General features: G+C 39.0%; 1 protein-coding gene across 1 annotated transcript; it reads right to left on the reverse strand.

The window, feature by feature from the left end:
* Nucleotides 1-368: 368 nt before the first annotated feature.
* Nucleotides 369-13,702, reverse strand: LOC116682815 (deleted in malignant brain tumors 1 protein). Its single transcript, XM_032509792.1, has 12 exons — nucleotides 13,680-13,702; nucleotides 6,907-7,024; nucleotides 6,739-6,824; nucleotides 5,672-6,016; nucleotides 4,335-4,766; nucleotides 2,998-3,429; nucleotides 2,336-2,538; nucleotides 2,075-2,226; nucleotides 1,267-1,509; nucleotides 1,015-1,165; nucleotides 844-919; nucleotides 369-748 (listed from the first exon to the last, which is right to left on the reverse strand). The coding sequence occupies exons 3-12, from the start codon at nucleotides 6,815-6,817 to the stop codon at nucleotides 729-731; spliced, it is 2,133 nt and encodes a 710-aa protein (XP_032365683.1). The 5' UTR covers nucleotides 6,818-6,824; nucleotides 6,907-7,024; nucleotides 13,680-13,702; the 3' UTR covers nucleotides 369-728.
* Nucleotides 13,703-15,513: the final 1,811 nt, after the last annotated feature.

A 15,513-nucleotide genomic window follows, 5' to 3' on the forward strand; every position in this document is an offset into this window, starting at 1 on the left:
TCATTCAGTGTCTGACATGAGTTTTGTTTCATTAACTTATGCATAAGTTCATTCACAGTGTCTAAATATGATCACAATACCTGAGTACAATATCTCACAATAATCACAATACCTGAGTATAATTTCCCACCACTCCCCTATATCTGAATATAATTTCCCACAATATTTAAATGTATATATGTATATATGTGTATGTATATGTATATAGGAAGAGTTAGGGGTTCACCACAGTCATTATAGTTAATCTGCTGTCCACCGTAGCTGTGCCAAATATAAAGGCAATGCATCAAATAATTGTTGAGAACCTTCAGTCTGGTAATGTGCCATGGTTTCCATTTTAACATTTTATTTGTGAACTACTGCATATTCCATTATCAAGGTACGGAGTTATTTTCTGCCACATACACACATATCAGTTGCACAGTTTATACCACAATTTGAACAGTTTGTCATTGGATCTAAACAATAATCAATGGATTTAAAAATAGACTTAGTCATTTACATGAAATACAGTTACATCAGGGCTGTAGTGGTAATTCACACAGAGAAGAAGAAAAGTATTGGTACTTTCACTTTCATTATAACCTTTTTCAATAACCCAACCTTAACAAAGTTTTTAGAATTGAAAACACCAGTTTTTATAATCTTATGTCTTATGAACAAAACATATCTTAAAAACAAAATAATATCACAATATGAAATATGTTTGTATTATTACTGTTACCAGCTCACTCAGGTGACTTGTCCCCTAAATATAAAGAAAGAGAATGCATGGTTATTGATTCATTATAGTTCATTATGTTCAGGCATCATCCCTGAGACCAAATTGTAACTCATACTCACACATGATTGGTCCAATACTGAGGGTACTCAGACGATCAGAGTTGGAAACAGAGCGATAGGTCCTACTTGTGCAAGGCTACGTGGTAGAAGAGGGTGGGAAAAATACACTCAAACCCCAGTGTTTATTGATTATAGATTGGAGCTATTGATAAAGTGAAAGGTGTGACTTACAGGAACACAAGAGAAGCTCGTCCGTTCGCACAGGCTGAGGCTGCAATGAAGGTAAACGTCCCTATAATCATTGTGGAGCAGGGCAGAGAAACGAGCACGGAGGGATGAGCCGCTCTCAATCACTGACACTTGTTGGCGGTCAGTGGGACATCTGGGAGAGAGGATGGAGCAATGTCACCATACATAAACTTTTTTCCCCATTTCCATCATAACTGCACAAACTATCTGCTGATGCTCAAGAGAGATACTAACTTGTTCTGGATGAGAGGGTGTTGGATGGAATCGTCAGGGTTTGATGATTGAGTGGCGTAGCAGTCCTCCAGAACAACTGCAAAGCTTGAATCTCTCTCCTCCACAGAGACGCCCACATACAATGGCGAGCCCACTGGCAGGGTGACCCGGCCTGCTGGATAAGTCTCGGTGTAGTGTGAGGTGCGGAACAGAGACATGGAGGCTCTGGCTTTGGTACCTGAGCCTGAAATGCCGCCTGCCAGCCTGACAAGAAAAATATGTTTTTTGTTATGGCAAGTCTTTTTTCCAAGTTTTTTTTTTCTTTTCCGTTTATTTTATCTTGTTAATTGTATATTCCTTCCTGTAGTCCATTCATATGCAAACAACATGCGTCAACATGCACATGTTTTTTCAATGTATAACAGCTAGAAAGTATAACCATCACTCAGGCTTTTTTAGGTAAATCCGTGCTGATCTCCAGCTTCTGGTGTTCCCGTGGTGCAATATCAATAAATCCATAACTTACTAAGTACAGAACAAACTGAAGTTAGACATACAGTAGTCATTTTTCTTCTGGGGTTAAGTTCTACCTGCTGACATTTGTTTTGTAACTGTCTGTGTGTGGTGATGATTGTTGTGGCTTGGATGACTCGTTAAGACACTGTGGCATACAGCAATGTATGCTAAAATGAAAAACAGGTATGTCTTTATTTATAATTAAATTTTACATATGCTATAATTAATATATACTACAATCACAGCACAACAATTATACACCTAGGAGCTTGCTTATTTTTCAACTGTTCACATTTAACAAAAGGCTACTCACGCCAGAAATGGTCCGATAGCCACATTGAGGCTGGTGTCTGTGTCCAGGGGATACAAACAGGAGAAGGGAAGACTCACAGGACTGATGAAGGACGTGTTGTTCATTGGGTAGATGAATAAAATATTGGAGTAGACGGCATGTGTGCTGTTGGTCTGAAAGACAGAGGATGGTTAAATGTTTATGGCCTGTGAGGATGTGCTATGTAGTAGAAGCAGCAGGACCAAGTTGTAATGAAATTGTCAGAAAACAGTAAGTCTTTACCCTCAATGTGTTTCCACAGGCACCTGCTGTTGCTTCCACTTCATACCACACTAAACCATCATGCACTCTGACCCAGGAGCAGTTGTAGGATGCCAGATTGCCAGAGAATGGGTTCAAACCAGAGGATGTAAGGCGAGCCAAATCAAGGCCCACTTGGAGTTTATCTCGGTCACAAATAAACTGAGAAGGCTGTAGTGGGTGAACTGAAGAAAAAGATGTAAGGTCGCCAAAATAAAAGTGTGAGAGGAAGGAGATAAGATGATAAATATTATATACAAGAGAAGATCATCATGAGAATCTTCAATAACCGAAGATTCTGTCCATCATGGTAGACTTCCACTCTGCCAGAGCACCGGTTGTCAGAGTGGACCAGCCTCACTGGTGAACCAGCTAACAGATACACATGCAACATAATATTGTTGATATGAGACACATGGATGAAAGATGGACTTCTTGAAGACGATGGTATCTTTGAAAAACTACATACAACAGCTATTTTAGGCTACAGAGCATGCAAGTTATAAAGAGAACTATAAAGCACATATTTCATATTTCTGTAACAAGTGGTTACTAAAATCCTCTCATCTGCTAAATGGTACACCATAGACAGCATGTTACACAGTGAGACTTCATTGCCTTTAGTTGTACACATTTGTATTTACCTTCGCAGACCACACCAGCATCCTCATCGTGATTACAGTCGTGGGATCCAACCCCCCTGTGTCTGCACTCGCTGAGCTTTGATTCGCTGCCTGTGCATGTGACATCATCCAACCAGATGGGCCCGCTGCCCTGTCCAAAGCGTGCACTTTGTGGTGCTGACATGGCCCTGCCACAGCCCAGTTGTCTACACACCACCTGAGCATCAACCAGGTCCCAGAAATCGTCACAAACCGTCCCCCACTGTCCACGTAGGAAGATCTCTACTCTGCCAGAACAGGAGCTGTTTCCTCCATTGGCCAGATGGACCTGCCCCTCAACTGCTGTGCTGTTGCCTGCAGTTGGGTTTGTAGTTTCCACTTGACCGGTGGTGAAGTTTTTAGGTGGTGGACGAGGTGTGGTTGGTAAAACTGTGCTGTTGGGTTCTGGTCGACCTGAAAGAAAAGTCTCTGTGAACTCACATGACAACTACAGCCTTTAACTGCCATCAGCATTACAGTAATTACGGAAAGCTTAACTTTCTATATAACCAGTAGGCAATTTGAGGGAATAGTCCATCCCCCTTGTTAGCAAAATGACCCAAATGCCCCTTGTTTACCTGTCATCCCCACTCTCCATCCCCTAGTAGCAGACAAATGTCAGGGGCAGAGGGGTTGTTGAGTTGAATGTGTTAGTTTAGTCTTCCTGACGCATTGTTCGTTTATCTGACTGAGGATTGTGCAAGTTAGAATCTATGGCCACGACCATGGCTGTAAAATATCAGTAGCCTAACTGTGCTGTGTATGATAAATCTATGGCGCTGTTTGTAATGTTGAAGTAGCGGACAGATTTGTAATCATGACTTTTTGTTCTGAGTTCCACCCTAGTCTTGGTTCTATAATACTCTCTAAACTATATAGCTAGCAGCGGGTGAATAAAACAAAGCAGGCCTGTCCCCCTGTTGAATGTGAAGAATACGTCTACTGGATATACAGATCATGTTGTTGTTGTGCACAAAACTTCATTCATGTTTTTAACACAAACTTATCTTTTACTGTACATTTGACTTTTCATCTACAAAACAATATCTATTGTGTGTAGCAAATATTGAAACTTATTGAATAGACCGTTTTTCTAGTTAAATGGACTTCTTGAAGACAATGCTATCTTTGAAAAACTACATACAACAGCTAGTTCAGGCTACAGAGCATGCAAGTCATAAAGAGAACTACAAAGCACATATTTCATATTTCTGTAACAAGTGGTTACTAAAATCCTCTCATCTGCTAAATGGTACACCATAGACAGCATGTTACACAGTGAGACTTCATTGCCTTTAGTTGTACACATTTGTATTTACCTTTGCAGACCACACCAGCATCCTCATTGTGACTACAGTCGTGGGATCCAACCCCCCTGTGTCTGCACTCACTGAACTTTGATTCGCTGCCTGTGCATGTGACATCATCCAACCAGATGGGCCCGCTGCCCTGTCCAAAGCGTGCACTTTGTGGTGCTGACATGGCCCTGCCACAGCCCAGCTGTCTACACACCACATGAGCATCAACCAGATCCCAGAAATCGTCACAAACCGTCCCCCACTGTCCACGTAGGAAGATCTCTACTCTGCCAGAACAGGAGCTGTTTCCTCCATTGGCCAGATGGACCTGCCCCTCAACTGCTGTGCTGTTGCCTACAGTTGTTTTTGTAGTTTCCACTTGACCGGTGGTGAAGTTCTTAGGTGGTGGACGAGGAGTGGTTGGTAAAACTGTGCTGTTAGGTTCTGGTCGAACTGAAAGAAAAGTCTCTGTGAACTCACATGACAACTACAGCCTTTAACTGCCATCAGCCTTACAGTAATTACGGAAAGCTTAACTTTCTATATAACCAGTAGGCAATTTGAGGGAATAGTCCATCCCCCTTGTTAGCAAAATGACCCAAATGCCCCTTGTTTACCTGTCATCCCCACTCTCCATCCCCTAGTAGCAGACACATGTCAGGGGTAGAGGGGTTGTTAAGATGAATGTGTTAGTTTAGTCTTCCTGACGCATTGTTCGTTTATCTGACTGAGGATTATGGAAGTTAGAATCTATGGCCACGACCATGGCTGTAAAATATCAGTAGCCTAACTGTGCTGTGTATGATAAATCTACAGCGCTGTTTGTAATGTTGAAGTAGCGGACAGATTTGTAATCATGACTTTTTTTCTGAGTTCCACCCTAGTCTTGGTTCTATAATACTCTCTAAACTATATAGCTAGCTGCGGGGGAAATAAAACAAAGCAGGCCTGTTGCCCTGTTGAATGTGAAGAATACGTCTACTGGATATACAGATCATGTTGTTGTTGTGCACAAAACTTCATTCATGTTTTTAACACAAACTTATCTTTTACTGTACGTTTGACTTTTCATCTACAAAACAATATCTATTGTTTGTAGCAAATATTGAAACTTATTGAATAGACCGTTTTTCTAGTTAAATGGACTTCTTGAAGACGATGGTATCTTTGAAAAACTACGTACAACAGCTATTTTAGGCTACAGAGCATGCAAGTAATAAAGAGAACTATAAAGCACATTTTTCATATTTCTGTAACAAGTGGTTACTAAAATCCTCTCATCTGCTAAATGGTACACCATAGACAGCATGTTACACAGTGAGACTTCATTGCCTTTAGTTGTACACATTTGTATTTACCTTCGCAGACCACACCAGCATCCTCATTGTGATTACAGTCGTGGAATCCAACCCCCCTGTGTCTGCACTCGCTGAGCTTTGATTCGCTGCCTGTGCATGTGACATCATCCAACCAGATGGGCCCGCTGCCCTGTCCAAAGCGTGCACTTTGTGGTGCTGACATGGCCCTGCCACAGCCCAGCTGTCTACACACCACCTGAGCATCAACCAGGTCCCAGAAATCGTCACAAACCGTCCCCCACTGTCCACGTAGGAAGATCTCTACTCTGCCAGAACAGGAGCTGTTTCCTCCATTGGCCAGATGGACCTGCCCCTCAACTGCTGTGCTGTTAGGTTCTGGTTGAACTGAAAGAAAAGTCTCTGTGAACTCACATGACAACTACAGCCTTTACTGCCATCAGCATTACAGTATTTAGAGAAGGCTTAACTTTCTTTATAACCAGTAGGATATTTGAGGGAATATGCCATCCCCCTTGTTAGCAAAATGACCCAAATGCCCCTTGTTTACCTGTCATCCCCACTCTCCATCTCCTAGTAGCAGACAAATGTCAGGGGCAGAAGGGTTGTTGAGTTGAATGTGTTAGTTTAGTCTTCCTGACGCATTGATCGTTTATCTGACTGAGGATTGTGCAAGGTAGAATCTATGGCCACGACCCTGGCTCTAAGACAGCTAGAATGTTTCATTTTATGTAATGGTGCTGTCATAAAAATGGCATCTTAATATTTAAGTAAATGTAACAATGAAATCTCTTCAGTTAATCACCAGAATAGAAACATGCAACGTTGAAAGTACCCACAATAAAAATCTATTTACATTAAGGTTGTTTGTCTTTTCAAAAGGGAAAGTACAATTACACCGTAAATATGTGTCATAATAAAATGACATTGTTTTCCGCTTATGCCTTGAAGACATTTTGTATAATCTGTTGAATGCCCATCCCCAAGTTCTACCCTATATGGTGGTCTTTCATTGAACATATTAGAAGAGAGAAGTGTCAACCTGGGAAAAATTGTATTTGACTGTATTTAGAAGTAACATGTTTACCCCAAGATGTAAGACTGTTTACCTGAAACGCCTTCTGAAAAACTCAGAATGAGGAGCCACAACAAACCCCCGGGCACCCCCATTATGGACCACATCCACATTAACTTGCTGGAAAAGACAAAAGAGATGTCTTAAAACCATATTTTCAAATGATGCAGCCATGCTCTACTTTGTCGGTATTTGTACTTACATTAGAAAGACTGTGTCAGAATCCAGACGTTGGTGAAAAGTTAAAAGTGAAACTCTCCCAGCAAATAAAATAATTTATAGGTCGGTTGTTGTGTTCAAAGGACCATACAAAGCAATGACTGGTGAAACACATAAAACGGTCAGTGTGAGTACTGATTACATCAAAAGAGTTACTTATTAATCAAAGCAAGACAAAATTAAGATAAAATCAATACATTTTATGGTAGGCTACCATAATCAATCTCAGGTTAGTTGTAAAACATGATGGAGACATTTTGGTCTTCATAAGTTTGTACACGCCAACATTATTGTGTCTTGGTAAGCCCATTCATGACCAAATTTTGTCAACAGTAGTGATTGAAATATCAGAGAGTACATCGAGTTAATTACGGCTCTTGTAAAAAGGATGTTGACCAAATAATCTTGACTCAAGGTCTACTTACTTGCTTTTTTTAGACCAGGTGGACAATGACTTAAAATCAATTTTTCAAATAAACCTTGAAGAAGAAGTATGGACATGCAGCCATAAATGGATTCCCTTGATGTAACATCAGGTGAATCTTGTCGTCATGGCTGACATGAACTGGCACTGTACATCTCATAAAGTCATTATTACTGTATAGCATGCATGTGTTGGACCCCATCTCATGTTTCTACATTATGTGTTTCTCTGACTTTGATAAGTTTTTTTTTTTTTTCATCAAACGGGTATCTTTGCACCGCACAGAGTGCAGAGTACTCTAGAAGTACACTAGAAATCGATGGCCTTTCTCACAATCTCAATTTGATTTTTTGTGTTCTATTACACAAGTGTGTCACTTCTTATAATTATTTACTGGAATCATTGTGGCCCTTCCCTTTATTCTTTGTCTAATATATTTCTAAACTCACTTCTCCTTTAGTGTTTCAGAACTCCAAGGACAAATTTGACCCAGTTCTTTGTTCTATAACAAGACAAGAGTGCTGATAATATTTTACATATGGCACTTTATGCCAGTAAGTATATGTGCACTAGCAGTATGCTACAAATCAATCAAACACTTCCTTGAAAGGTTTGGCATCATTCAAAAAGAAAGCTTAATACAGCTTTCAGTCACACAGGTGGAAACATTACTAAGAAAGCATATTTAGTTTGTTTACCTCTCAGAATGTATCTGAGTACTAGCTATTAGTAGTGTAGTGACTATGACCAATACTTAGTTGCTAATTTGGATTATTGTTTCTAACGTGTAATCAGAATAACAATGTCCAGTCCTTTTCAGTAGTTTGAATTTAAGGCATTTATTTTCTGTAGCCTTACAACGTCCACTTAACTCAAATAAAGTCCTAAAAAACATAACATAATCCGAGCACAGATAAAAACTGTTGTCTTTTTAGATTAACACCACCTGTTTGCATCAATAGAGGAACTTAAATTACCCAAGGCCAGCCTTGGCCTTGACAAAACAATGCAATACATTGCCCCCTGTGGCTTGGAGGAAACCCACTTGTATGACTCCTACAAGTAGAGTATTAACAATTCACTGATAAAATCAAATAATCTCTTGACCAGGGTCCTTGCTGTGTTATGGAAGTTTCGTTTGCAGAAGTGTTTTTGAGAGTGAAACAAAAATAGGAGAGTTGAGAACTAAAACTAAATTTTGGTCTTTGTATTTTATTTATACCCGCAGGTATAAGGATAACAATTTCACACAGTACAGCAGCACAATGTTTGAAAAGTCTTTCACGAGATATAAGAAAAAACTGGGTTATATACTGTACATCCCAGAGCGTAATGAGCCCCCCTTTGTCAACATGACTCAGCATTACTGATAGCCAATCTAAACACAGGAGACAGTCTGGTGCCACCCTGCTTCTTCCCGCTATGCACACCATTAAGCCAGAGGTTACAAATCTTGTTAACACAACTGCCAAGGAGAGAAAGAATGTACAGGGAGAGATAGTTTACTGTGACCTTGTACTTTATCTTGTCCCATATATAAAAAAAGTGACAGAAAAGATTTCAAGCATATGAGAATCAAATATAAAAGGAAGCAAAAACAGAAGATCATTATTAGAATGTAATTTTCCCATTGCAGCTGTGTCCCCTCTTTGGAGAGATCATATGCCACTCTAGTCACAAGGGATTTACAAGCAGAGGTCTTAAAGTCCCTGAAAACATGGTTTTATTATAATAATAAGTTTTAATGTTTCTTGATAACGTAAATATTATTGCATCATTTATAATACTAAATGATTAACAATGGAAGATCAAGTTCTGAACAAAATGTAATTATATATTAGGAGTTAATGTCTTAATAGAAACACTTGAAAATCCATCCTTTTCTCGCCTAAATTTTTACCCCCAAAAAAGTGATGCGGTTTCCATATGCTTTTGCCCTCTGGGATGACCCTGAGGCCATTGGGAAGTTAACACTCTCAATTTGTTGTTTCTAGTGGCAGTGTGACACTAGGCCTTACTGACACAGAGCTGTGTTAGAACACAGAATTTCTATTTCCGTCCAAGTAAATCATCTGTAAAATGATGAAAAAGCACTGCTGTAAGCATATTACATGGGCTACATACAAAAATAGTACCCTAGCCACATATCTCAACTTAAAACAGAAAAAAATCCAGAAAAAAATGACTTGGAATGAAATGGATTTTATATGAATTTATTTCTACAGATATGTCTGTGCGTTTTTCTCATTTCCTTTCAGAAAAAAAGCCCAAATAGTGCAAAATACAAAACTTCTCAAATTAAAAAACACATCCACATCACTCACACACATTCTTGAAATAACTACATGCATACATTTATAGGAATAAGTTATTAAAAATTGATGAAATGGTGAAATGCCATAAGAAGGCCATATTTTTGCTTTGACACAGCTGGAGCCATCACAGGGTTAAAATTTTCTGGTCATGTTTGGGATCAATCAACTTGTCTTCTGATTGGCTACACAGGGAGGCTGGTTTTATAATGTTTGGTTCTAACTGGTTGGAATAGCTGTCAATCTTTCCCAGGTCCCTTCTCTTTAAACACTGCGACTTGATTGGATTCCATAAGGGATAACTCCGGTTCCAGTAGACGGATTGGCTGAAGCTGTCACTCAATTTCTTAGGCTTCAGGCTATTCGGCTGTGTAAAAAGATACAATGTGGCAGCTTCAGGACAGACAGCAGGAGCGATCAAAATCCAAAAATGATGGACTGTTCATCTTTGTTTAAGAGGAAACTCGGCCAGAATTTAAAAGATTGTGAGGGGACTAGCTCGTTTTGGATTAAAAGGATTGGATGTACTTATTCTTTGAACTGTTGGCTATGTAGGAAAAAAAGGTTATTTATTTCTGTCAGAGTAAGAAAATATTTTGTAAATGTTTCGGGTCCTGTAATGTGACTTCTGACAAATACTGCTTAATTTGCTGCATTCAGACAGGGGGACTTACGTTCTGCTGTAAGAAATTATTTTTTTTTCCTTAGGTAACATGCATGAAACTCATCCACAAACAGCAGCACATGTACCTTCAAAAACGTTGATTATGCTAATAATTACATGCACTGTTGGCAGTGGTTGTTGTTTTTGTTTAGCATTGCAGAATAACAATTGTATTGTTCAAGTATTTTTTAAGCTGAGCTAAAAAAACAGCTTTAGTTGCTGGGTCCTGGGTCGGAAAACATGTTTGTAAATGAAACTTACCCTCATACACAGCAGAACAAATAGCAATATTTAGTAATGTGCAGACTATGATTATGCTAATGATGATGAGGATGATGACATCTCACAAATGTGCATAGATGGTATTTTATTAGGATGAAATTGACGAAAGGTTTGTGAAGAAGGGTAAGTGAATCAGACTTGTAGGAGGAAACCTCACAGATGAAAGTGAGATTTAGGATAAGAATGGAAAAATATTTTTGAACGAGGCCCACTAAGCCCTAGCAGGGTCCAAAATGAACACTTGCCACTCACCATATGTGGGTAAAGTTTCCATTTTTTAAATCTCAGAGGGCTATCCACCACATGGTGAGTAAATATTTGTCCCAAAAAAGTCCCAATGCTACTTTGCATTAAAAGTGTCCAAATTTACCGAATGACACTTAATGACAACATTCATGAACATTCAATGACTCCTTCATGTTCATGACAGGGGTCATGTCTTGATAATGATGGTGTCATGCCAGTCTTCTGCCCACCCCTGTAAATAAAGTGTTACCCAAAGTCTTTTATATCAGAAATATTTCTTACAACAACATTGCATCAAAATAACTTGGATGCATGTGTGTTTTATGGAACCCATGCAATGTTATTTACTGTAAAAAAGCTGAAGTTAAAAACAGGATGGCTTCTACTAAAGGATAATGATCCTAAACACACCTCCAAATCCACGGTGGATTACATCAAGAGGTGTAAACTGAAGGTTTTGCCATGGCCTTCACAATCTGGAAGGAAGAATGGGCGAAGATACCTCAAACGAGAATGGAAAGACTCTTGGCTGGTTGCAAGAAGCGATTACAAGCTGTGACACTTGCCAAAGGGGGCAGTACAAAGTATTAACTCTGCAGAGTGCCCAAACTTTTGCAGACCCCATTTTTTAGTTTTCTGTTATTTTGAAAGTTTAAAGGATGAAAATAAAATCTAACTTTTTGTGACATATAATACGAATGTCTAATCTGTCATTTGATGCCTTCTTCATGCACATTAATACAAATTTTTACCTGGGGTGCCCAAACTTTCAAACCCCACTGTATATAGATGGAGGCCTGAGAATGAGAAGAAGAAAGGGAACTGATGTAAAACAACCTTTGAAAATTTGCCATCAAACAAAACCAATGATTAAATGCCTTTTTTGGCAGCTACATTGGAGCTCATAAACTGTTGGGCAACATCACAAACAACTGATCACATTTTCCGATGATTGCTTGACCCCTGTATTAAATTGGCATAACCAAAGTTATTACAAATCATCCTGAGGGGAAAAAAGAATTTGGCAACAGTACATCCAATAGTTGGACCATGAGTGTTAGTAAACCATTTTATGACAATTGATCTGATAGATCAATATATATCACGGATATATTTCAGTCGGGGCCAAATTGGTAGACTAACCCATCGACAATGCCATCCCAAAATAAAAAAAAGAACTGAAAATCATTAAGTTATTAATGAACCCCCACCTTGTCAGCAGTGTTTGTTTGTGATCGTCCTTCTCTTGCATCTCCAAATAAAAAGACTGCTGTTCACTGGGTCTAGGTCCAAATATAACAATGCTTTTGCATGTTTGGGTTTCCATGTGTCAGAGTGACAGATGGAAGCAGCAGGTGTTTTGCATGATTTAAAACAAATTCATGATGACTCTCGACTGTAAGTCAAAGTAGGCAAATTTTCCTTTCATATCTTTTCAGGACACAGGGTAAGCTGTAGAACAACAACATTGATTGTGATCTAGGAGGTCACAGGGGGTCTTAGTGTAGTAGCAGATCAGAAAGGTATTTTGGACCTAAACCATTTTGTGGTTTATAAACTAAAAAAAGATTTTTTGAAATCCATTATTTGGAGCTCATAAACTGTTGGGCAACATCACAAGCAACTGATCACATTTTCCCATGATTGCTAGACGCCTTTAATAAATTGGGATAACCAAAGTTATTACAAATTATACTTAACTGACTAAGTGCATTGTACAAATTAACGGCTGGATGTGCCAGACCTTTCTGAAATTAAATGAAGGAAAAACTGAGGTGGTTGTTTTTGGAGCAAAAGAGGAACGATTAAAAGTCTGCGCTCAGCTTCAAACAACAATGTTAAAAACAACAGACAAAGCCAGAAATCTTGGTGTAGTCAAGGACTCAGACCTGAATTTTAACAGCCACATTAAGACAATAACAAAGTCAGCCTACTATCACCTCAAGAATATATCAAGGGTTAAAGGACTTATGTGTCAGCAAGATTTGGAAAAACTTGTCCATGCTGTCATTTTCAGAAGACTTGACTACTGTAACCGGGTCTTTACCGGTCTCCCTAAAAAATCCATCAGACAGCTACAGCTGATTCAGAACTTTGCTGCTTGGGTCCTAACTAAAACCAAGAGACTGAATCATATCCCTCCAGTCCTGAAGTCTTCACTGGCTTCCTGTGCCTCAAAGAATTGATTTCAAAGTACTTTTGCTAGTTCATAAATCACTAAACGGTTTAGGACCAAAATACATTTCTGATCTGCTACTACACTATGAACCACCCAGACCTCTCAGGTCATCTGGGACAGGTCTACTTTCTGTCCCCAGAGTCAGAACTAAACCGGGTGAAGCAGCGTTCAGTTTCTATGCTCCTCATATCTGGAATAAACTCCCAGAAACCTGTAGATCCGCTGCTACTCTCAGTTCTTTTAAATCAAGGCTGAAGACCTTTGTTTTTGATGTTGCCTTTCTTTAAATGATTAATATCTATCATGTTTAATTTCTTGTGCTGCACTGTAACTCTTCTTCTTGTGCTTTATCTATTTTTATTTTGTAACTGTTTTTGTGTAAAGCACTTTGAATTGCCCTATTGCTGAAATGTGGTATACAAATAAAGCTGCCTTGCCTTGCCTTGAGGGGAAAAAAGAATTTGGCAACAGTACATCCAATAGTTGGACCATGAATGTTAGTACACCATTTTATGACAATTGATCTAATAGTTGAGATATTTCAATCTGGGCCAAATTGGTAGACTAACCCATCGACAATGCCATCTCTCTTGAGCCATTTCAAAGAAAAAAAGAACTGAAAATCATGAAGTTATTAATGAACACCCACCTTGTCAGCAGTGTTTGTTTGTGACCGTCCTTCTCTTGCATCTCCAAACAAACAGACTGCTGTTCACTGGGTCTAGGTCCAAATATATCAATGCTTTTGCATGTTTGGGTATCCATGTGTCAGAGTGACAGATGGAAGCAGCAGGTGTTTTGCATGATTTAAAACAAATTTATGATGACTCTCGACTGCAAGTCAAAGTAGGCAAATTTTCCTTTCATATCTTTTCAGGACACAGGGTAAGCTGTAGAACAACAACATTGATTGGGTCTTAGTGTAGTAGCAGATCAGAAAGGTATTTTGGACCTAAACCGTTTTGTGATTTATAAACTAAAAAAAGTATTTTGAAATCCATTATTTGGAGCTCATAAACTGTTTGGCAACATCACAAACAACTGATCACATTTTCCCATGATTGTTAGACCCCTGTAATAAATTGGGAAAACCAAAGTTACTACAAATTATAAGTGCATTGTACAAACTAACGACTGGATGTGCCAGAACTTTCTGAAATTAAATGAAGGAAAAACTGAGGTGGTTGTTTTTGGAGCAAATGAGGAACGATTAAAAGTCCGCGCTCAGCTTCAAACAACAATGTTAAAAACAACAGACAAAGCCAGAAATCTTGGTGTAGTCATGGACTCAGACCTGAATTTTAACAGCCACATTAAGACAATTACAAAGTCAGCGTACTATCACCTTAAGAATATATCAAGGGTTAAAGGACTTATGTGTCAACAGGATTTGGAAAAACATGTCCATGCTTTCATCTTCAGTAGACTTGACTACTGTAACGGGGTCTTTACAGGTCTCCCTAAAAAATCAATCAGACAGCTGCAGCTGATCCAGAACGCTGCTGCTCGAGTCCTCACTAAGACCAAGAGACTGGATCACATCACTCCAGTTCAGAGCAGCAGCGTTCTGAATCAGCTGCAGCTGTCTGATTGATTTTTTAGGGAGACCTGTAAAGACCCCGTTACAGTAGTCAAGTCTACTGAAGATGAAAGTGTGGACCAGTTTTTTCAAATCCTGTTGACACATAAGTCCTTTAACCCTTGATATGTTCTTAAGGTGATAGTAGACTGACATTGTAATTGTCTTAATGTGGCTGTTAAAATTCAGATCAGAGTCCATGACTACACCAAGATTTTTGTTTGATTTGAACATTATTGTTTGAAATTGAGCGCTGACTTTCAATCGCATAACTACGGTAACTTATTTTGTTGTTTTCCATAACCTGAGCCTCTGAATGTCATTTGTATGCTCAGATGAATAATTACCTATAAACACAAAGTAGTCCCTATTCTTTACTTAGGATTTAAACCAGTTTAGTACTGAGCCAGAAAGGCCTACCCAGTTTTTCAATCGGACTAGTATTATGTCATGGTTGACCCTGTCAAGTGCAGCACTGAGATCGAGTAATACTCTCTCTCCCTCTCCCTCAGTCACTCAGGTTCACGTTTCCATTAACGTTTAGGGTTTCTTCAGCTTCAGGTTGTTTTTTTACTTCGGTTTGTAGTACTTACTTAGTAACCAGTAGATTTCTGGTAAACGTGGGGATTGTTCAGACATGGTGCTTGGCAGAGATGGCAAAAGTACTTGTGTTAAAAAATACTCTGGTAAAAGTGGAAGTACTGATTGAACTTATTTACTCAAGGAAAAGTCCTTTAACCTTTGATATATTCTTAAAGTGATAATAGGCTGACTTTGTAATTGTCTTATTGTGGCTGTTAAAATTCAGGTCTGAGTCCATGACTACACCAAGATTTCTGGTTGATTTTAACATTGTTGTTTGAAGCTGAGCGCTGACTTTCATTTGCATAACTATGGTAACTTT

The sequence above is a fragment of the Etheostoma spectabile genome, unplaced genomic scaffold (genome assembly GCF_008692095.1).
Source record: "Etheostoma spectabile isolate EspeVRDwgs_2016 unplaced genomic scaffold, UIUC_Espe_1.0 scaffold00018856, whole genome shotgun sequence".
NCBI classification, from domain to species: domain Eukaryota; kingdom Metazoa; phylum Chordata; class Actinopteri; order Perciformes; family Percidae; genus Etheostoma; species Etheostoma spectabile.

Excerpts from the sequence above, each read along its gene's own strand:
- LOC116682815 (XM_032509792.1), bottom strand. The coding sequence starts at position 6,817 with ATGTGGATGTGGTCCATAATGGGGGTGCCCGGGGGTTTGTTGTGGCTC. Across the intron at positions 3,430-4,334 it reads TGCTGGTGTGGTCTGCAAAG|GTCGACCAGAACCCAACAGC; the intron begins GTAAATACAAAT and ends CTTTTCTTTCAG. Across the intron at positions 2,227-2,335 it reads CCTGTGGAAACACATTGAGG|ACCAACAGCACACATGCCGT; the intron begins GTAAAGACTTAC and ends TCTGTCTTTCAG.